The 23,250-nt window shown below is 45.9% G+C and overlaps 1 protein-coding gene across 2 annotated transcripts in view; it reads left to right on the forward strand.

Annotated features, from left to right (window-relative positions):
• The first annotated feature begins 5,656 nt into the window (after positions 1-5,656).
• ATP2A3 (ATPase sarcoplasmic/endoplasmic reticulum Ca2+ transporting 3) overlaps positions 5,657-23,250 on the forward strand; it is a 147,690-nt gene continuing 130,096 nt past the window's right edge. Inside the window, exon 1 of one of the 2 annotated variants that reach the window (XM_075904377.1) lies at positions 5,657-6,547. In XM_075904377.1, coding sequence (XP_075760492.1) covers positions 6,430-6,547 — 118 coding nt within the window. In that variant the 5' untranslated portion in view covers positions 5,657-6,429. The remainder of the gene's footprint in view (positions 6,548-23,250) is intronic. The other variant, XM_075904374.1, reaches the window with a different exon arrangement.

The raw sequence follows: 23,250 nt of genomic DNA on the forward strand, positions 1-23,250 counted from the left end.
TTTCTTGAGAGCCTTTGGTGGGGGGCATTATGAAAGGCTTTCTGAAATTGTAAATACACTATATCCACTGAATTCTCTCAAAGAACTCTAGTAGAATGGTGAGGCATGATTTCCCTTTCCGAAAACCATGGTGACTTTTCCCCCAACAAATTATGTCTTATGATTCTGTCTGTACTATAGTTTCAACCAGTTTGTCCACTACTGAAGTTAGACTTACCGACCTGGAATTGCCAAGATCACTTCTAGAGCCCTTTTGAAAAATTGGCTTTCCATTAGCTAGCCTCCTGTCTTTTGGTACAGAAGCTGATTTAAATGATAAGTTACAAACCACAGTTAGTAGTTTTGCAAGCTCACAATTTTTTTGAGTTCCTTCAGCACTCTTGGGTGAATTGTTCTGGTTCTGGTGATTTCTTGTTGTTTACTGTATCGTTTCTTCCAAAACCTCCTCTGACAGCTCAATTTGGTATAGTTCATCAGATTTGTCACCTAAAATGAATGGCTCAGGTTTGGGAATCTCCCTCACAACTTCAGCTTTGAAGACCAATGCAAAGAATTAATTTAGCTTTTCCCCAATGACCTTATTATCCTTGAGTGCTTTTAGCATCTTGATTGTCTAGTGGTCTCACTGGTTGTTTAGCAGGCTTAGACTGACTTAAAAAAATTGGCATTGCATTTTGAGTCTTTGGCTAGCTGTTCTTGAAATGAATATCCTCCTTGCTGTTTTCATGGGCATTTACCAGTTACGTGAGCACTTCAGATTGTGTTTCTCAAGTGCAGTGTCATAGTTCTGTCACCCCACAATTAGCATGTACAAGGAAAACAATTAAAAAAAACCCCACACATCAACCCGCACCTTATATGTCTGTGAGGCGGCAGAGGAAATATCACACTTCTTTCACTAATTAGAGACCAGAATGTGCATTGCTGATTCCATCAATTAGCTAGATAAGGTGCTGGAACTTTCATTTGAAAGTGATGCTTGTTATGAACCGTTAGACTTACCTACGTGCCTCTAGCTTCCATCCAGGACACATTACACAGTCAATTGTTTGCAGCCAGGCCTTAAGATACAACTAGATTTGTTCCAATCCCACAGATGGAGGTAAACACCTACAGGATCTCCCTCAGGCAGGAGCTGCCCGAGGCTGGCTGCAGCAGCTGGTGCCCCAGGCAGAAGGCACGATCGGTGCCCCTGCCTGCATGGCTGTCAATGGCTGTGATGTCATCACGGGGCACCCCGGTGCCCCATGACGTCATCATCGGGTGCCCAGGCCGGTGGTGCCCTAGGCAACTGCCTAGTTTGCCTAGGTTCACGGGCCGCCTCTGCTCTCAGGCATTCTTAAAACTTAAATACCCACCTGGGGAAGTGAAAAAACAGATTGACAGAGCCAGACAAGTACCTGGGCATCAGCTTCTTCAAGGCAGGCCCAAAAACCAAAATAACAGAACACCATTACTCATCACCGGCAGCCCCCAACTTAAACCCCTCCAGCACATAATTAACAATCTTATTATAACCTATCCTAGAAAACCATCTCTCCCTCTCACAGGCCTTAGGGAACAGGCCAGTCCTCGCCTACAGACAACCCTCTAACCTCAAACAAATTATTTCCAGCAACCACACAGCATACCTCAAACATACTCACTCACCCAGGAACCTACCCCTGCAATAAACTTCATTGCCAACTCTGTTCCTAGATCTATACTGGTGACATTACCATAGGACCTAACCACATAAGCCACCACATCAGAGGCTTCTACAACTGCACATCCTCTAATGTGATCTATGCCATCAAGTGCCAGCAGTGCCCCTCTGCCATGGATATTGGCCAAACTGGACAGTCTCTGACAAAGGATTAATGGACACAAATCAGATATTGAAAATGGTAACACACAGAGAGACCTGCTGGGGAACATTTTAACCTACCTGGACATTCATTAATGAATTTATAAGTTGCCATTTTTTGCAGAGTTATTTCAGGAACCATCTAGAGCAGCGTTTCTTAAACTTTTTGAGACCATGGAACACCAAACAATAATATTTTTTTATGTGGAACATCTATGAAAATTTTCTTCAAAAAAAAAATTGTTGTCACACAAAAAAAGACAAAAACAAAGAAGAGGTCGTGGCACACCTGCGAGTTGTTCACGGAACACAAGTGTTCCACGGAACATAGTTTAAGAAACACTCATCTAGAGTGAGAGAGACTGTGGAACTGGCCTTCATATGTAAGTTTGACTCATTTACCCAGGGAATGAACAAAGACATTAACTGGATGAGCCTTTATAACCCAAATGGCATCAAAAGCTCAGTATTGAACTCTTACAGCCCATTCTATTAGCCTCATTTAGCACGGACGCTATAATTGACAGGTTTTCCCTCTCTTCTCTTTCTCTGCATTAAATTTTTGGGGTTTCTGTGCACCTCTTGCTCCACTCATCTGAAGAAGTGGGTTGTGCCCATGAAAGCTCATGATACCCTCTATATTTTTGTTAGTCTCTGAGATGCTACAGGACCACTCATTGTTTTTTCATTTTTTTTAAAGTTACAGACTAACACAACTACTGCTCTGAGACTTTATTCTGTCCTCTTTCCTATGATACTGATTAAAAAGTGACAATCCTCTACCATTTCAGTTGGGTTCCTCCAGTCACCAGTGGCAATCAGTCCATCTGTGGCATCTTTCTAAGATCAAGATCCTCAGTCTGTTTGCTCTACAGGGTACACATGTTATGCTCAACTCCTGTTGACTCAAACCTAAACCCTATCTTATGGACTTCAGTGGGAAATACAAGTTTGCAAGTTGAGGCCTTACTTCTTCCTGGTTCCTGCTGCTACTCTTTACCATGGTTTCCTTGTCTTGTCTCCAGTTGCTATCTATCTTAGATACGTTTGTAACCCACTATACTGTCCCCTTGTAATTGGCTGTATAGTTCATTAAGCCAGGGGTTCTCAAACTTGTGATACTGTGACCCTCCTCTCCATTGCTGCAACCACCTTCTCAGTTGCTCACGACCCCCCACTAATTTGTTTGCGATCCCCCTCTAAGTTGCTCGCAACCCCCCGGGGGGTCGGGACCCATAGTTTGAGAAATGCTGCGTTAAGCACTTGTATTACCTCTGTATTAATGACATGTAACAATTTTCCCCTGGAGTACAGGCACCTCTTTTTTTAAACCAAAAAAAGCACAGGATATAAATCAACAGTGTGCTGTTGTAGCTAAGAAGGCTAATGGCATGTTAGGTTGCATTAGGAGAAGCATTGCCAGCAGATCTAGAGAAATGATTATTCCCTTTTATTTGGCACCGGGGAGATCACAGCGGGAGTATTGCATCTAATTCTGGGCCCCCCCACTATAGAAAGGATGGGGACGCATTGAAGGAAGTCCAGCGGAGGGCAACCAAAATGATTAGGGGGCTGGAGCACTTGATTTATGAGGAGAGGCTGAGGGATTTGGGCTTATTTAGTGTTCAGAAGAGAAGAATGAGGGGGATTTGATAGCAGCCTTCAACTGCTGGAAGGGAGGGGGGATTCTAAAGAGAATGGAGAGAGGCTGTTCTTAGTAGTCACAGATGGCAGAACAAGGAGCAATGGTCTCAAGTTGCAGGGGGGGAGGTCAAGTTTGGATATTAGGAAAAACTATTTCCCTAGGCTGGTGGTGAAGTACTGGAATGGGTTCCCTAGAGAGGCAATGGAAGCTCCATCCCTAGAGGTTTTTATGTCCTGGCTTGATAAAGCCCTGGCTGGAATGATTTAGTTGGGGCTGGTCCTGCTTTGGGTAGAGGCCTGGACTCGCTGACCCCTTGAAGTCTCTCTTCCAGCCCTATGATTCAATGAGCACAATGGCAATTGAGTTAAGATGCTAAATGCTTTTGAAAATCCCATGCTGAGATAAATAGGGTGAAGTTTAATAAGGACAAATGCAGAGTGCTCCACTGAGGAAGGAACAATCTATTTCACACTTGGGCTACGTCTACATTGGCCCCTTTTCCGGAAGGGGCATGGTAATTTTTGAAATCGCAATAGGGAAATGCGCGGGGGATTTAAATATCCCCCGCGGCATTTAAATAAAAATGTCCGCCGCTTTTTTCCGGCTTTTAGAAAAGCCGGAAAAGAGCATCTACACTGGCCTCGATCCTCCGGAAAAAGCGCCCTTTTCCGGAGGATCTTATTCCTACTTCAAATAAGATCCTCCGGAAAAGGCCAGAAAAAAGCGGCGGACATTTTTATTTAAATGCCGCGGGGGATACTTAAATCCCCCGCGCATTTCCCTATTGCGATTTCAAAAATTACCATGCCCCTTCCGGAAAAGGGGCCAATGTAGATGAGCCCATACAGAATAAGACATGATGGTCTAGGAAGGAGTACTGCAGAAAGATATCTAGGGGTCAGAGGGGACCACACGTTAAATATGTGCCATCAGTGTGACACTGCTGCAAAAAAAGCAAACCTGATTCTGGGATGCATTAACAAGAGCGTTAGGAGCAAGACTCAAGAAATCATTCTTCTGCTCTACTCTAAACTGATTAGGCCTCAATGGGAGTACTGTATATTGTGCTGGGCACCACATTTCAAGAAAGATGTGGAGAAAGGCCAGAGAAGAGTGACAAAAATGATTAAAGGTCTAGCAAACATGAGCTATGAGGGAAGACTGAAGAAATTGGCTTGTTTAGTTTGGAAAAGAGAAGACTGAGAGGAGACATGATAGAGGTTTTCAGGTACCTAAAGGGGTGTCATGGGGCAGGGGGGAAGAATTGTTCTCCTTGGCCTCTGATGATAGGACAAGAAGAAATGGACTTAAACTGCAGCAAAGAAGGCTTAAGTTAGACATTAGGAAAATCTTTCTATCTGTCAAGGTGGTTAAACGCTGGAATCAGTTGCTTAGGGAGGTTGTAGACGCTCCATCACTGGAGATATTTAAGAGCAGGTTTGACAGACAGCTGTCAGGGATGATCTAGATGGTGCTTGGTCCTGCCCTGAGGCTAGGGGACTGGACTTCAGGATCTCCCCAGGCTCCTTCTAGTTCTAGGGTTCTATAATGCTGACCCCCGGGATAGCATGAAAGGGGTGCAGCTCCACCCTCCAGTACAGCTGCAGCCCCCTCCTCCCCCATCCGTGCATTAAGAGAAGTGTTGCTGTGCCCCATAGCATTAACCCCCAGGGAAGGGCTGCTTCTTTCCCTGGGGTGAGACGGTTCCCCCTTGTCGCAGTCACTGCACTAGCAGCTTTGGCTCCTTGAACTTTGGCAGCAGAAATCGCCACGCCTGGCACTCCGGGGAGAGTGGGGGGGGGGTGAAGGCTTCTCTGAGCCTCGTGCACTGAGCGTCCGACCCTCCACGCCTGCTTCGCCGGGCCGGGGGCTGCAAGGAGGGAGCGGCGGCCCTTAGGGCCCGGAGGCACTTCCCCATCCCCACGGCGAACGGGCTCTGTGTAGAACATGCAGATTTGACAGCCGCGCCTCGCCAATCACGGAAGGGCAGGAAGGTGTGTGGGCGCGGCCGAGCCAATCAGGCGGCGGCAGGTAGCTTGTGAATGGGGATGGGGGAAGGGGGGGAGCGGGGATTATCTGCTCGCCGCGGAGACACTGTGCAAACAGACACGCAGCCGGCAGACGGAGGGGGGTGTGGGGAGCACCCCTGCGGGGGGGGGGAGTGTAAAGCCGAGGGGGAGGGGCAGCTCCCCGGGCTCGGCAGCGTGTGGCTGTGGGCGGAGGGGAAGTTACTTGGTGCAAGTGGCTGGGCAGGGCACGGAGCTGCCGGGCGCACGGGGCGTGCAGGGCTGCGCCCAGGAGAGGCGGGCCCGGGCTAGGCTAGGCTCGGCTCACCTTCCAGCGGAGGGAGGAAAGGTGCCGCGCTGGAGGCAGGGAGGACCGAGCCCGGGGAACTTTAAAGCGGACTTGCCCTCTGCACCGGGAGCTGCTGCAGCTGCCACCCAGGGCGCCCCACGAGCCACCAGCGGCTGCACCCGGCTCCCCCTCGCCGCGGGACCCCAAACTCGGGACCGGCTGCACCCGGCTCCCCCTGGATCCCCTGACCCCAAACTCGGGACCGACTGCACCCGGCTCCCCGTAGTCCCTGGATCGGCTGCACCCGGCTCTCCTTCGCCCTTGGACCCCCTGGACCCACTGCCCCCCCCACCCAGGAGCGGCTGCACCCGGCTCTCCTTAGCCCCTGGACCCACTGCCCCCCCCCCCCACCCAGGAGCGGCTGCACCCGGCTCTCCTTAGCCCCTGGACCCACTGCCCCCCCCCCAGGAGCGGCTGCACCCGGCTGCCCCTAGACCCGCTGCCCCCCCAAGCCGGGGCTGCGGCGCCCGGCTCCTCTAGCCCAGCTATCCGCCCCCCCCAAGTCCAGCGTCTGCAGCTGCTGCCCCGGCTTCTCTCCCAGAGCACAGTCCCGCCCTGTGCTGGCGGCGAGCGGCTGCGGGGCATGGAGAACGGGCACAGCTTGCCGGCGGCCGAGGTGCTGCAGCGCTTCGGGGTGCGGGAGAGCTGCGGGCTGAGCCCCGAGCAGGTCCGCCGGAGCCGGGAGAAGTACGGGCCCAATGGTTAGTCTGCTCCGCTCGCGGCGCCCCGGGGCGGGGGGGGGGGAATAGAAGATTTGGGGCTGTCTGAGGGGGGACACGGAGCAGAAGGGGATTATCTCTGGGGGAGGTAGAGGGGTTGGGGACATATGTGGGGGTAGGGCGAAGTAGAGGTTGGGGATGCCTGTGGGGTATAGGGGCAAGAGGAGGGCATGGCCGTGGGGTGGGGTGCCTGTGGGTATGGGGATGACATGTATGGGGGGAAGGCTTATTAGAGGTGCTCTGACCTGTGTTTAGGACAATGAGCAGCAGGGTGCGGGCTACAGGTTAAGAGCCTGGGGGGGGGGGGTTAGGTTAAGGGACATGGATGAAAGGATATGGGAGTGTTATCTTTGTCTTGGAGAGAAGTTTATGGTGACCTGGGGTAGTTTATATTGGCGAGCCAGCTGTGTGATTAGCTAATGGGTTGGGGTTAAGGCATGAGCAGGTTACCAGTGTGATTGGATTAGGATGGGAGACTCCATAGATTAGGTAGGCTGGGAATTGGATATTTACTAAACACTGGAGAAATCGTTTTGGCTTTGTAGAAATATCTGTGGAAACGGCAATAAAATGACCACAGTCAATCTGGAATAAGGACTGGGAAAACAGGCCAATGTGGGGCGGAGGAGAGGGGTTTGCTTGGGACATGGGGAAGGATTGGTGGCTCTATTGAGCAGTAGGGCAGGCAGAGTGTAATCCACCCAAATCAGTATTTGTTTGATGTAGGAGACTACCAAGAAAACCTGCTTCACTTTAAACAACATTTGCATGTGCCACTTTTTGCATAGCTCTTGGTGAAGTTGCAGTGGATGAAGGAGAGTTTGGTGGGGATATGGAAAGTGGGATGTGGATGGGTTATACTGTAACCAGACTGAGTCTGAGAAACTATTATTAAACATCTAAGACATTTCTATAAAAAAATTGAGAAACAACTCAGAAAAACTATTAATGAATGCAGATAAATCTGGGAGTTCTGCTCTGATAGCTTCACACCTTGGGAAGACCGCTCTTGATGCTTTTGGAATTGATTTGGGCTTGGGAGGAAGAGTGGTGCTAGTGTAAGTTGATGTAGGTCCACTGTCTGATAGATCCTGTGCCATGTAGTAGAAGAAATTTGTCCACATCTATCCTTATGTAATGTTATTGATATCAGTGGAGTTACACTGGGAGTGATTTTGCCTGCCAATTTTATGGGCCTTATTCTAGTTTCTTCAAAACATCAGGAGTTCAAGATCTCCAGTCGATGTGAATTTGTGCTTGTTGCTTTATGTTCTAGTCAAGCGTGCTGGAACAATTTTTGTAGAGTGAATGCTGCTGATGGAAACCAGATATTCGGTGGTGTTACTGTTTCAAACCAGGAGGTGCAGTAGCCATTGGTGGTAGGCACTGGCCTACATCCACTGCCATTGGTTCTGATAAATTCCGGTAGGTGTTGCCCATTGTATCTTTATTCACATCTACACTTCCAGGAAGACTGATTCTCTGTCGGGCGATCTTCAGGTGTTTGATTTAGCAGGTCTGGTAGCTGGCACTCTGTATCTTGCATCAATTTTTTTCTGATGGTGTAGACCTGGCCTCTGTCTTTGTATTGTGGAAAGAATGGTTGGGGGAAACCGTGCCATGTATATAAAGGGGTCTTATCATTGACTTCAGGAGCATCCTTGGGCGTGATGTGCTCTTTGTCCAGCGACAAATAAGGAACTCCAGTGGCTCGCTACCTAGATACTGTGTTTTCCCATCTTCTCTGAAACTCCTCTTATCTCTGAAAATCTGACCAGTAACTGGAAATAATTGCCACTTACCACATATTGTTCCACCGTTCTGTTTATTCATGGGGGTACACATGTATCTATTGAAATTGCCTTATTGAAATCTAAATGAAATTAATGGGTAGCAGGTTTAAAACTAATAAAAGAAAGTTCTTCTTCACACAGCGTGTAGTCAGCCTGTGGAACTCCTTGCCAGAGGAGGCTGTGAAGGCTAGGACTATAATAGAGTTTAAAGAGAAGATAGATAATTTCATGGAGGTTAGGTCCATACAAGGCTATTAGCCAGGGGATAAAACGGTGTCCTTGGCCTCTGTTTGTCAGAGGCTGGAGAGGGATGGCAGGAGACAAATCGCTTGATCATTGTCTTCGGTCCACCCTCTCTGGGGCACCTGGTGCTGGCCACTGTCAGCAGACAGAATACTGGGCTAGAAGGATCTTTGGTCTGACCCAGTACGGCCGTTCTTATGTTCTTCAGTACTGAGTGGAAAGAGACATGCTGGGTTCCATGACAGTTTTGCCCTCTTGCTCTACATGAGCCAAGGATGGGGAGCCAAGCCAGAGTCATCTGGTTAAGCTGCACCACCTCGGGTAGGGGGAGGGGCAAAATGGCCCAAGGGCTTCAGCCCTGACCAGGGGGCGTGTAACTTGAGCCCCGATGCCCTGGACAGTGGCATTTGGGCTTTGGCCTTAAACTCCAGCAAGCTGCACACCAGCCTTGGCTCCCCATTTAAATGGGATTGTGGTCCACTTTGGGGTCCCAATGCACAGTTTGAGAACCTGTGTACTTGAGCAGGGCAGGTGCCCCGGGGGTGATGTACTTCCAAAAGCAAAAGAGGCGGATGTAGTACAAGATTTATAAGCTAAGAGAACAGGCGAGTAGTCAGCCAGGGCTAGGTTGTTAATTGTGTCAAGCAATAGCTATGTACTATTGCCCTTTGGATAGACGACCCTATACTCCCTGTCAGAAGCAGAAGGCAGGGAGCGCCTAATACATTTTCTGCTTCTTGGGAAATATTCGGTTGCCATTAGCCTTAACCCAGGGCACTATTTATAGTGCAAACGGTGAGTTATGAGCACAAGTGCTGAGAAGCTGTAGAGATGACAGGGCACCCATAAAAGTGAAACTGAAGTTTGTGATTGTTTTTGGAACTCTGAGCTATGCCTGCACTCCTTATTATTTCCGGGTCTCAGAATTTACTGATGGATCACACAAAAGGAGTGCTTGAAAAGCAAATTTAAAAACTTTATGCAGGAAGGCACCCTGCAAAACTAGTATAATTAAAAATGCGGGCCAAAATTTTCAAACCTAGATGATTTAGGTTAGGCTACTTAATCTCATGTTCTTAGACAATCTGAATAAAAGTAGCCTGCTCTTTTTTGGAAGAGCTAAACACTCACAAATCCCGGAGCCCACATGGATGTAGGAAATTAACTTTCGGAACCCAGACTTGAAAGTGTTGGACCTGGCGTAACCAGAGAAGTTGTTAATTTTACAGGCAGGGTTTGATTTGATAAAATGTCATGTCACCTAAAATGGAGAAGTTAGAGATCAACATTGGAATTAACTAGAGTGAATTGGATTTGTTTTATTTATCTTTAGAGCCCTGTGTGGATACACAATTGGTATCCGCAGCGCAAAAATGATCTACGGGTATCCGCATCCACATCCAAGGATGCAGATACCCTCAGGTATAAAGCAGATGCCCACACATTTGCAGGGCTCTAGGTAGAGATGTGCATGTTTAACCCTTAATGGTTAACTGGTAGGAGCTGGAGCACCATCCATATCGGTAAAAATGAGCTGCAGATATCTGCGGATGCAAAGCAGAGAGCTGTAGATTTGCAGGGCTCTATTCTCTTTTATGCCCCCAATGCAATGCCTGTGTGCAGGAGTTTGAGAGGAGAGGGGAGACCTGAAGCATCTTCACCTTTCAGGCACTAATTACGGCAGCAAGAGGAGTATAATGACACCCCAACCTCCCTCCAGATGAGTTGTCACAGTAAAGGCACACAAGCCTGTGCTACCTTGCTGGAGAGAACCAGGAAGCAGGGCAGAGGAGCTGCACCCTAGCCCCTGGAATGGTTTATGAGCACTACAGAGTCTACTCTATGAAGCACTTCTCTGCTGTGACATTACCATCCCTGCCTTTTACCACCTGATACAGGGAAGCACATAAGCCCTTGTTTTATTTTAATCACCTCGTTAAGTGCTAGTGAATGGGAATTAAGCCTAAGCTTAAAGTTAAGCATAGGTTGAAGGACTCCCCTAAATTGGAGAGCCAAGGAGAGCGGCTCTGTGAAAGGAACTATATAAAATCACTTTCTGCAGCATCTTGCACCTGCGTTTCTCAAAACGCTCTCAAACATGGATACAGCTCGCCATGCCCCTGTGTTACATGTTACAGATTAGGGGACTAACTGAGGTAGAGAGAGTTTAAGGCCTTGCATAAAGTCGCAAAGCAAGACAGGTTTTTTTGGGGGTGGGGGAGGGAAGAGGTTGGCTTTCATGACACCAGTTTCCATATTTTAATTCTAAGAAAACCATCTTTTACTCTCTTGCTGATTTCACTTTCTCCTCCCCCTGCTTCATATCATTTGCTTCCTTTGGAACCTGAAATCAAACTGCCAGTTTTGTTGTGAATCACAGTCTAAACTATTACTGTGTAATCCTTCTGAAAAAAAAAAAAGCCTTCTGGTATATGTTATAGGCCTGTTTTCTTGTTTTTCTCTCTCTCTAGGTACATTGTGCTGCTGAAGCGTTTCACTGCCCTAACTTCTGCAGCTGAGCCCAAACACTGAAATCTAAAACACTCAAAAGTGGTTGCATTTTATTTTGCATAAAAACATTCACCTCAAGTGTAAATTGCTTTTTCAATTCCAGTGCTCACATTTAAACTTGTAGGAGGAAATGGAGAGAGGACCTGTGTATTCAATATCTCCAATTAGTGGTGTGGCAACAAAATGATAATATATGGATTTATTGATTCTTTTTTGTATTTTTTTTTTTAAGACGGGGTGGGGGGGATTGTGTTGTTTCATAATTATCAGCGTTGTCAGAATATATATTTTTATCTGCCAAGGAACCCACAAAACTTGCGGTTCCCCATAGCAGTTCCAAAAGTAATGAGGAATCTGCAAACACAATCTTAAATGAATACTTTGCAGTGTTTCCACGTATCTTGTTCAAGATAATTCCTTCCTCTTTCCTCCACTGCCTTTAAACCACAAGCTCTTAAAAAAATATCAAATCTATAATAATGAGCCACTGTTCTAGAATGCATGGTCTGGAGTGTGTGGTAGAAATGTAAAAATATTTCTCGGCCGTCTTTCTAGGTTTAAAGACTTAAAGACCTGACACACCACTACTCCATTGCATTGACATAACTTAGTTGATTTTAGCGGAGTTACACAATGGAGTTGGGCTCCAAATGGCTGTTTGTTTAAAAAATAACATTAATTTTTCTAATCAAAATTAAAAATTCAAATTTTTTTACTATTTGAAAAAAGGCACAAATTTCTGGCTTGATCCTATGAACTCTTAAGCATGTGCATGATGTTGCTTTCATTGTTAGTCACTGACTTCAGTGAAGTGAATGTATAATCATGCATGTACTCGAACATTTGCTGGATAGGGCCCCTAACTTGTTTCCTATCAATGCTTTCATGGAAGTGCAGGACTCTCTCTGGAAAATTGGAAAAGAATTATTTCAACTTCTAACATCGAGGGCCAGATCCAGTCAAGCTGGGGGTTGCATCTGGCCCCCAGGCCTGAAATTCCCCACCCTGGCTTAGACAATAATTATTTAATTTATAGTGGATATTAAGGCTTAACAATTAAAGCTTTGTAATTGTTAAAACACACAGTGTTGACATCACAAATCAAAATACACAAAATAAATATCAGTATTTTTCTTACTTTGCCTACATGTGCTTTTCATGTATCAATGGAATTATTTTCCATCTCTTTGTGTGTACAGGCAGTCCCCGGGTTACGCGGATCCGACTTATGTCGGATCCGTAGTTACGAACGGGGCTTTTCTCGCCCCGGAGGACGCGGGCGGCAGGACCGCCCAGACGCGCCGGGGTCCCACCGCCCACGTCCTCTGGGGCGAGAAAAACTGCTCCGCGTCTCCCTGGTCTGCTGGGGGGAGGGGGGGCAGCAGACCAGGGAGACGTGGAGGACCCGGGCGGCGGGACCGCGGCGCATCTTGGTCCCGCCGCCCGCGTCTCCCTTGTCTGCTGGGGGGGGCGAGCTAGTGCGGCCCCCTCCCCCCCAGCAGACCAGGCTTTTCTCGGGACGCCTGTGGTAGAGTAGCTGGGGCGCTGCCGGTTGGTCCCCCAGCGCCGCTCTCGGTGCTACTGAACCAACCAGGCAGCACCCCAGCTGCTCTGCCCCAGGCGTCCCCAAGTCAGCTTCTGCTGAAACTGACCAGCGGCTGACTACAGGAAGCCCAAGGCAGAGTTGCTCTGCCCCGGGCTTCCTGGAATCAGCCGCTGATCAGTTTCAGCAGCAGCTGACTTGGGGACGCCTGGGACAGAGCAGCTGGGGTGCTGCTGGGTTGGTCCCCGCAGCGCTGAGGTGCGGCGCTGCGGGGACCTATCCGGCAGCACCCCAGCTGCTCTGTCCCAGGAGTCCAGATTCAGCCGCTGTTGAAACTGATCAAAGGCTGATTCCAGGAAGCCCGGGGCAGAGCAACTCTGCCTCCAGCTTCCTGTAGTCAGCCGCTGGTCAGTTTCAGCAGCGGCTGAATCTGGACGCCAGTTCCGACTTACATACAGATTCAACTTAAGAATAAACCTACAGTCCCTATCTTGTACGTAACCCGGGGACTGCCTGTATAAGGAAATCAATAATACTGATATTTACCAGCAACAATGTAATCCTTCCAAACCTATTGTTTACTAATAGGAGTAATATTTCTTACTTGATATTAAGCTCTACCATAGACCTATATTGGTTCAAAGCACTTTCCAGATTAATTATTTGAGATTTCTCTTTATATTTTGCTTTTTTTCTGACTCTGGGCTTTGTTGGAAAGAGGAATTTTGTTCAGTGCTTGAAATGGTGATGGTGACTATATACATCAGACCTGTTTCTTGGGGGCTCAAAGGGGAGAAAGATGATAGAGGAAACCTACTGATGGTTACGTCTAGACTGAAAGCCTCTTTCAAAAAAGAGCATCTAGACTACAACCAGTACTTTCGAAAAAGCAAGCAGCTTTTTCGAAAGAGAGCACCCAGGCAGTCTGGATGTACTTTTGAAAAAGCACAGCTTGCATAACATAGCTTTGCATTACATTCAAAAAAAGGCGTTATTCCTCATAAAACAAGGTTTTCAGTGGTAGAAAATACTACCGTTCTTTCGATTTACTTTTGAAAGAACGCGGCAGCAGTCTACATGCTGGGGTGGTTTATTTTGAAAAAAGGCCACTTTTTTTAAAAAACAAAAACAAAAACAAACCCTCTGTAGTCTTGACACACCTGATCAGAACCAAAGCTTGAAACAGAGGGAGAGAGATTGTGACTACTTCACTATTGTTTATCAATAGTCATGCCTTTGTTGTGTGCTTGTGTGACCAACTGTATTAGTTTTATGCTGCTCAGATATCAGCAAAGCTTTTGAGCTGTTAAGACGACAAAACAGATTGACCTAGTTCTCTAGTTTGTTATAAGCAGTGGCACAATGCACTTGACTTTTAGATGTAGTTGTATTTTATTTTCTCCTCTCAACACATAGTGTGTGTGTGTGTATTTTATTTTCTCCTCTCAACACATAGTGTGTGTGTGTGTGTGTGTGTGTGTGTATAAAATCAGATAAAATTTGCTAACCTATTGAATTATAGGCAATTACCAACCAGCCAATGTTACATTCAGATTTCTCTTGACAATAAGAGACACTACTTCTGTCTAAAATATTTAGCTTCCTGAAATGTTAGTAGGAAGAGGAAAAGCAGAATTTTTTTCATTTTCTGACTCATCCAACTGCTCTCTCTTTCTCTGTGCATCGCCCACCTGTCCCACCCCCAAAGCACACGCTGAAAAGTCTGATTCATAAACTTGTCCCCCCCATCGCTTCCCTTAGGAGTAATGCTGATACATTAAAATGGCTTGAGCACCTGCAAATTTACATACATACTGAAAGTGAACCTTATTCCTTTAATCGAGCTACAGAAAATCTAGGTTTTGATTTTTTTTTTCCACTTGATAATACCTGACTTGGCTTATGGTTTGGGTTTTTTTTTAGAAAAATATATTTGAGAAGAAGCTAACCCCAGAAAACTTAAACTCCAGCAATGAGACAGAAATGAGAGAATGTTTTAAAATATTCTCTATAAATTAGGAAAAGTTGCATTATTGTAAATAGTTTGTGCATGTAAGATCTGTGGGCGTGTGGAGTTACTACTGTTAAGTTTTCTTCTGCTGTTGGGCTGACTTTCCCATACTTTGCTAAGTTACATTAGTAGCTCAGTGTTGTCCAGTAAAACTGCACCTTTTCTTTCATGACAATCTGCATGTCCTGGGGTCATCTCGAGAGAGCTGTACAAAATATTTCTGATAAAATGCCAGGCCATGTGGCATGCTCCAGGCCTTAGGTTTCTTTCTGAAGTGGGACTGGGTTTGCTAGCTCCTTTGTGAACCTTAGCCGGCTCTTGCACATCCCAACATTTATGGCTGTTTTGCTTTGAGAATTTGGTTTCTTAACCCACGGTGGTTTAAAGCCATTCGTTCTTATAACTCTGAGGAGGGGTTGGTCAAGTTAGCCTTGGTTCAGCAGCCCACTCACACTTGTGTCTGTCTCCTATTCAGCTCATGTTCCTTGCTGATCACGGTCACTGTACTGTACAGGGCATTTCTCACTTGTCCCCGTGAAGTGAAATCGAACTTCAGCCTGCTGGATCGGAAATGCTGAGGGCTGTGTGAACTGGGTACGATATGAGTGTTGTTTCACCTTCAGCTGGCTGGATCTGAACCCACTTCTTCAGTTAGAGTTCTAGGTCTGAATCAGAACTAGAATGAACACACTTGCTGGGTCAGCTGTGGTGATTGCAAACGCCACCATAACTGGAGAGAGGAGGAGAGCAGGGTGAAATTTCAAATGATCTGCATTCTAATCTCAGCTCTGCAAGGACCCGGTTGGGTGGCAAGTTGATTCTCTGTTCTGCCCCTCAGTTTCACCACTTTACACATGTGGCTAAGTCAGCACTCTGATGATGTATTAATTCATTAGCGCTTGGAAAAACACTTTGAAATGATTGATGGAAGAAGCAAGGCAGTAAGTTGTTACAGTAGGAAATAAGCATACAACAATATGGTGGTGTCCTCTGCATGTAATCTGAATTGTTTACAGAAATGGGGTGGTGAATAAAAGGGTTATATCGCAATGGTCCACGCAACTGAATTATTGGCATAGGTCACATACAGTATCTCACTCCATTCTAAGGCTTTGAAATTCACAGCTGACTAGCCGCAGCTGAACTTTGCAAGCTTTAGGGTGTGAATAGTTTCTCAGATGCTGTCTCTGGGGTTTCCCACAACTCCCTCTCTTTCTGTACAGTTGGAGGAGGAGGATATAGTCTTCAGATTCCTGACCAGGTATCTAGAACAATCTGAGAAGAGATTTCCTCCAAACAATTCTTCTCTAGGATTGAGACTGAGCCAAGAATATGAGGGGTTGGGTATTAAAGGCTGAAACTCTCAAAACCGAGCAGGGCATTGGGATGCTCAATTCACGTTAAAATTATTCCCCTGGTGGGGAGGAGGAAGGGGCCTTAGACAATCCCTTCCTAAAGAAAGATTTTTAATCAGCATAACTGTGCATGTGGGCACCCTTATTTTTGCCATTTCCCCATGCAGATGAGCCCTAAAATGTGCACCCGTGTTCTTTAGATGGGCGCAAGGGTGACCAAATAGCAAGGGTGAAAAATCTGTACAGGGGTAGAGAGTAATAAGCACCTATATAAGGCAGAGTCCTAAATATCTGGACACACGGTCACCCTAGACTCTAGGTACAGCACACACCTATAGAGTCTCCATATCGTGTTTTTAAGGCGCTATTGGTAAAGATGTGGTCCAGCAGATCACTGATAGAGCCCTGCGCGGATACAGAAATGTGGATCCACATCTACCAGGCTCATCTCATCATCCAATACACGATCTGGATTTTACTTGCATCCACAAAGCAAACTATCATGGGGGAAGAGGCTGGGAGGGGGGGAGGTGAAGATGAGTGAGGAGGAGGCAGCACAAAAGCAGGGACTGGGGGTAAGGGACAGCAGGACCCAGGGTGGGGCTTCACAGGTCGGGGGGGAAAGGGAGCCAGGCAGGGCTGGCACTCGTCCCCTCCAATGTATTAATTACATTGATTGTGCGTGCGTTGGTGTCACCTCCCAGCATCGTGCACTGCAAAGTGACTGGGGCAAGGTCCTTGCTCTAAGTGTAATAGGAGAGTGATAGATATCCGAGAGTGCTGTTTTCTAGGGTAGTTCATCTGGTGTGGTTTGTTTTAATAACCAGTTGGCAAAGCCAGTCCCAGAGAGGCAATTGGATGGGATGGGGAAGAGCAGAGCTTGTGTGTTTGCTTAGCTGCTGGATTGACGTTCCAGTTTCTTCAGAGCAGCTGGTGACACGGTTGCCAGCTGTTACGATGTTACTGAGAGTCCCCATTACAGTTGGGAGTTTGTAAAGCTCCCCATGGTGGTCTGGAGAAAGTTGTAGTTTTCACTGCTTCTCCCCCCACCCCTCCTTCCCATATATCTACATGGCCACTGCTTCACAGTGAAATAAGAATGTAAGGGACTTGGAGTCATGGCAAGATGGGAAAACGTGGAGGGGGAAAGAGCAGGAGGCTGCAGATGGGCAGGAGGTGGTGGGAAAGCTTGTGGAAAGATATTGGGGTAGGACAGGGTTGGAGATTGTCAGGAGGGGTTGAGACTCTGTTGAGAGAGATGGACAGGGACTGGAGAGTGATTGAAGGACAGCTTTTTCCCCTGGAGATTAGGGGAAGGAGGGCCAAACCCCTACCAGCAAGTGGCTATGGGGAGAGTGTGTGTGGGAAAGCTGCATTGTTTGGGTGTTCGTGGAGATTCATGAAAATTTGAATTTTCAATATAAAGCGATTGTACACAAATTGGGGCTGTGGGCAAGGTAAATAAAGGCACAAACCCTCAGTGACAGATTGGTCCTTCTCCTTTGTTATTGTTCAGATGGTTTTTCTTCCTGTTCTGACTCATTATTTTTTACAAATTCTTTGGAACTGTGACCTCTCCTTTTTTTTTAAGTGCACAATATGCTGCAACTAATTACCAATTGCTCCAATAATCACTTCATAAAATGCGTAGCAAAGGTATAAATTGCAAGTCCAGAAATGTTCAGTAACTAGAGATGAAAAGCTGTAAAGAGAAATGTGGTTACTTGAGTATTTCCATGACGTGTGCCTCTGTGTGTGAGAAACGCTCCTCAGCCGCGGGTTAATCCTGTTGCTTTAACCATTTAAAGGAAGGCTACAAGGACCATATCTTTTCCCAGGCTATGAAAAACCCATTCAGTTGTCTTTAATGCTGCCTTCCCAGACTTGCTAACACCTATGCATTAGCCAGTGTCTACTGGCAGAAAGCTATATTATAAGCCTGTTTCAGATGTGGTTATCACTTAGACCAGTGTTTCTTAAACTTTTTGAGACCACGGAACACCAAACAATAGTATTTTTTTATGCGGAACACCTATGAAAATTTTCTTTAAAAAATTGTCAGACAAAAAAAAGATAAAACCAAAGAAGCGAGTTGTTCATGGAACATAGTTTAAGAAACACTGACTTAGACAAGTGTTGTGGTAATCCTGTTAGGGGAATGTAGTCCATACATTGGCTTATTATTATTAATTCTTATTAAGAGGCAGACTGTGAACCTTTTTGTCACTAGCAGTTCCACTGCAGACAACAGGACTGGTCCTGTGAGTCGAACGTAGAAGTGAGGTCCATGTTGCTGAGCAGTGTGAAGAAGGGGTTAAAAATCTGTGCCTAACAAAACAGTTTTCCTATAAAGAAAGTTATGTGTTAAAGTAAGCTCTCCTCATGCTGGTTTTCAAGAGGTCATCCACCTCTTGTCCGAAATTAGTGTATGCTAACTTTCACAGTGTGAAGGGAATAGGGACAGGTGGGGGTGGAAAGCAACATGAAAGTTCCTAGAAACTGTCCTCTTTATTTTGCTGTCCTTTTCGGACTATTGGGACAAATCTGACATAAGTGGATGTATTTTAAGTAACATCAGAAAACTCTGGCTGGATATTAGTGACCGGACTTTAACGACCCCACTTATTGCTTTTTTTGCTGTCCCCTATTCTTGGTGGAAGAATCTGCAAACTGGGGAATGCAGCATCAGGCTGCTCAAAACTAAAATCCTAGTGAGTTGTGTTCATTAAAGATGGTTACACACTTTGCCAAGAGTAGAAGTTATCAGCCCCGTCAGTGTCTTAGCCAGATTCTAACCTAAACTGTGTTCTGCCTACCTTTAGTTCCCCGTCTCCTTGAGTTTAAATACTAGCCTTCTTTTTCATTGTGTCTATTGCTATATATCATGAAACAGCTTCCAAGTTTCACCTTATTGGTAGCTCTGTTCCTATGGCAGATGAAACCTTTTGTGAGTATCTCTATGAAAATTATAAAGCACTTTGGTATTCAAATAATAGGACCTAATTAAATGTAAATTTACTTTCTTTGCAAGCACGAGAAGAGCTGTACTAATTCATAGGTTTGCAACGACTGGGACTGGAAATAAGAAGGAATGGGGAAGGGACAGAATAGATAAAAACGAGGGAAGTTCCTTGCATGTCCCTCAGTGGAGGATGGCTAGTGTAGTGTCAGAGCTTGCAGTGTTATCCTAGTGCTGCCTGTGTGTTAGCCATTGTTATATTCCAACGGTTGTGTACTTGGTGGTGAAGGTGTGGCTTTATGGGAGGAAATCCTCTTCTTGCTCTCAGAATGTCTTCCATGTCTCTTAGTTCCTGTCCCTGACACTAGCCTGCTTGTATTTTTGACTCTGTTTCCTGGCATTTTCAGTGATTATATATTTTTAGTCCATTCTAATGATGTAGCGAAGGGGACGGAATAAAATAAAAGTTAAGGAATTGATGTTGCTATGGTTTTAACCTTTCAGCCTTTTGGGGACATTTGGAAAGTTTGATTTCTATGGTTAGTGCAGAAGAAAGTGGAATTAGGAAAATATATTTGTGGTTCTAAATGCTAAACCCCTTCTCTGATGCGGCGCTTTTCAAGGATATTCAGAAAATTGAGCTGATTAGCAGAGGATTTAATAGCCAGGACAACTGAGTTCCAATCTTGCGACAACTCCAATAGTCTTGGACAAGTCACTTAACTTATTAAAAAGGGGGCAGCTGTTGACTTTATGGGGTGGTAGAGGTTTAATTAGCTAATCCTGTATGAGTGCTGCATATTGCTGATTAAGATGAGCCTTCTCTTTAACTAGTTGCCAGGTTGTCTGCTCTGCCCTTCAGGGCTCAGATGGTTTATGGAGCGGTTTGGGGTTTTTACCTGATGGCCTCTGTCTCAGCAGAAGCCACTGGCTGAGAAGTCTGAATGCTCTTTTCACAAGTGTGAAAATATATCTTGATGGAGGAGGGTTCTGAGCGAATAACACAGGAGCTAGAGCCCATGGAATATGCCAGGTAAATGTTACTTTGAAACTCTGGTAGCAGGAGAGTGTGGGAAGTCGTGTTCCAAGAAGTAGAACATTTATTCTGGATAATTGTGTTTGGCTTCAGATCTCTTGATTGGACAGTTCTTACAAGGTTTGAGGTGTAGAGTATCCAGTGTAGTTGGGCATTTGCAAAAAAAGGGGGTTTTATGCCCTTTCAGGGCACTGTGTGTTCAGGCAGGTGAAGGATGAATTTTGGTCAAGTGTTGTGGAGAGATTTACAAACCACTGGTGCCTAGCACTGAGGAATTCATGTGTGCACCCTGTGTTGGGGACAGCTTATTGTGACATGACATGCAGGTGCTATAGTGACGAGGGCAATATACCTTTGTCTCCATCCCCACTTTATTTTCAAGAGCTATGGGGATTTTACCAGCACATTTCCTTTTGATTTTAAGGGGGGCTAAGCTGCTAACTTCTCAGATCTCTTTAGGGTTGCCAGGTGTCTGGTTTTGAACCGGACAGTCCAGTATTTTAGCTTTCTGTTCGGTAAACAAATTGAGAAAATATAAATGTCCGGTATTTTCTAAATGAGATGCAGTGTAGATTGTGATGTAATGTCAAGTGTGTCCAGTATTTCTGATGAAACCATCAGTCAACCCTAGGTGTCTCTGAAAATTTATTGGGGTGGTGTTTAGGAAACCAAACACCACCCCAATGGTGTTATTGGGGTGGTGTTTAGGTTAAAGGTTGCTACTCTTCTGTTTTTGAGCAGGGCTGGACATGTGGTTTTGCTTAACAACAAACCTGGCCTGGCACCTTCGATTCTTATCTGGTTTGTGGTCTGGGGGAGCCCTCTTGGGGTCTGCTGTGGTCATTGGGCAGTAAGCAGCCTTCTGGTTATCATCATCGAGGAAGCCAGAGACCTGTGAGGACACCTCCGCAGCAAATCCTGACCCCGCAGCCTCCTGAATAACTACAGCTGGTATTTATATAATGCCCTGGTGCAGAACAGCAGAGAGGCCCTTTCATGCACAGGCTGCTGGCTTCTCCTTTTAGTTGCAGCTATTGGCAATACCGGTGGCAGTTGCATCTCTTTTTGTTGTTTCACTGATTGCATGTGAGCAAACCCTGTCAAGTGAATGTCTGCCGGCCAAGCAGCTAGACCCTAGATCTTGGTTTAAAATCTGGTATCCGCTGTCACCAGGCGACATGGCGGAGGCACGTAACTGCAGAGTGTAACTCATGCAGGCTCCCACATGCACCATTCCTACAGCTGTGAAAACAGTCACCGCCTAACATCTTTCTCTACTAAGTGTGATCCAAATGATCCGCGCTCTCTCCCACTCCTCTTCCTTTTTCTTCCCTCCCCCCTCCCCTTCCCCTCTTCTATTTATTTCGGGTGTACAGGAGTGGCCTGAGGTTGGCTGCGGCAGCTGGCGCCCTAGGCGGAAGGCGCAATTGGCGCCCCCGCCTGCATGGCCGTCAATGGCTGTGACGTCATCATCGGGCGCCCTAGGCAACTGCTTAGTTTGCCTAGGTTCACGGGCCGCCCCTGCGGGTGTGCACATCCCCAGCTCATAACTCCAGTCATCTGAAGAAGTGGGCTGTGCCCACGAAAGCTCATGATCCCATCGACATGTTTTGTTAGTCTATAAACTGCTACCAGACCGTTTTTTGTTTGTTTGTTTCTTTTTGTTTTTTCCAGGCCTGGATGTTAATTCTACCTGCCTTGCCAACGGGGCCTGTGCTAGTGTAACTCTCATGCTTGGTACTAACTTATTTGCTTGTTTCAGTTTCCGTGTTGGCCTTCCTCTCTGTTCTTTCTGGTGCATCCACTTATAATGTAACCTTGTTTGCTATTCTTATGTATGGAAATTATTCTCGGCTGCTGAAGGCCAACTTCAGTCTACTGACATTTTCGTAAACCTGACAAATTAACATGCCTGCATCTGCCTTGGTCTTTTATTATTTGTTCGTTATTTGAACTTCAGAAGTTGTCCTACCAGTCAAAAATCTAGGCTAAGCCCTGAGAGTTCGCTCTGCCAACTAATTCAGTGCATATGTGCTTCATTTGCTGATGTGTGCAGTCTCTTCATTCCAACAAACAAAACAGCATAAGATGGTCCTAGCCTTAAAATCAAAGGCTCTTCTGGGCAAAGCATTAAACATCCTTGGCTCGCAGAGACATTAGTGAGAGTTAAGAGCATCGAAGCGCTCCAAAGGAAGTGCTCAGCTCTCTGCAAGGTTGGACGCATCTTAGCATATGGGGACCTGGGTTCTTAAGATTAGGTAGTGATCAGTCTAATGTGGATCTGATGCTTCTAGATCCAGATTAATTTGGTTTCAGTTCTTGTAGATAGTGACTCAGCATCAAGTGAAGTGTATAATCAAATAAATGTGGCGCCCTGTTTTAAATTCTAGTTCTGAGCAGCAGACCCTTTCCTACTTTGTGATTAGATGAATTGGAGTAGACTTCTGCTTTGTTACAAAGCTTGATAGCAGTGAATAAACACTCAAGTTGGATGAACCTCCATACAATTTCTTTTTGCCAGTTGTGGTATTAGGTTTTAAGTGTTTTGCCAGTTAGGCATTGTTTCCTATTCCTATTAATAACAAGAATGTTTTATGCACACTTATTCTTCATATGCTTATCAATAGATGAATATGCATTCATATGACCTCTCTATTCACTGCAGTGAAGCTGTATACATTGTCTCATCACATATTGACACAGTCCTTGGTTGGGTCCATTTTTATTCCCATAGCCAGGGCTTCAGAATGTGTGAGAGCTGTCGTATCACTCCATCCATACCCACAGGCAAATCTGGCTGACGTGGTAGATCTGCACAGCTGTAGAGTAAACTTGTGGAGATGGTTTCCATTGTCAGTGAGCTTCAGATCTTTTTTTTTTTTTAAGGGAGTTTCAAATTCTGATCCATCCCAGAACAACACTGCAATGTCTGTGCTGTTGAACTGGGAGGTACGATTTGCTCATTAGAATGGTGGGGGGAATCGAGAGAATAGGCAACTCTTTGGAATCTCTTGGATGCCGAAACTGATCCTTTCTAACCATAGCTATATCTTTATTTGCCTATGATTTGCTGGTGCATCTGTGCTGGCCATGGGCTAGTCCTCTCAAATGGTAAATGAAAATGGCTGGTTTGTAAGACCCAAGGAAAGAGCAAACTGATGTTTTGAAAGCATGATTCTGGAACGGAAATGTAAGTGAGGCAGTGGAGCCGACCACCCAGGCTAGCAGGGAAAG

This window comes from Pelodiscus sinensis, chromosome 21 (assembly GCF_049634645.1).
Source record: "Pelodiscus sinensis isolate JC-2024 chromosome 21, ASM4963464v1, whole genome shotgun sequence".
In the NCBI taxonomy this organism is placed as follows: Eukaryota; Metazoa; Chordata; order Testudines; family Trionychidae; genus Pelodiscus; species Pelodiscus sinensis.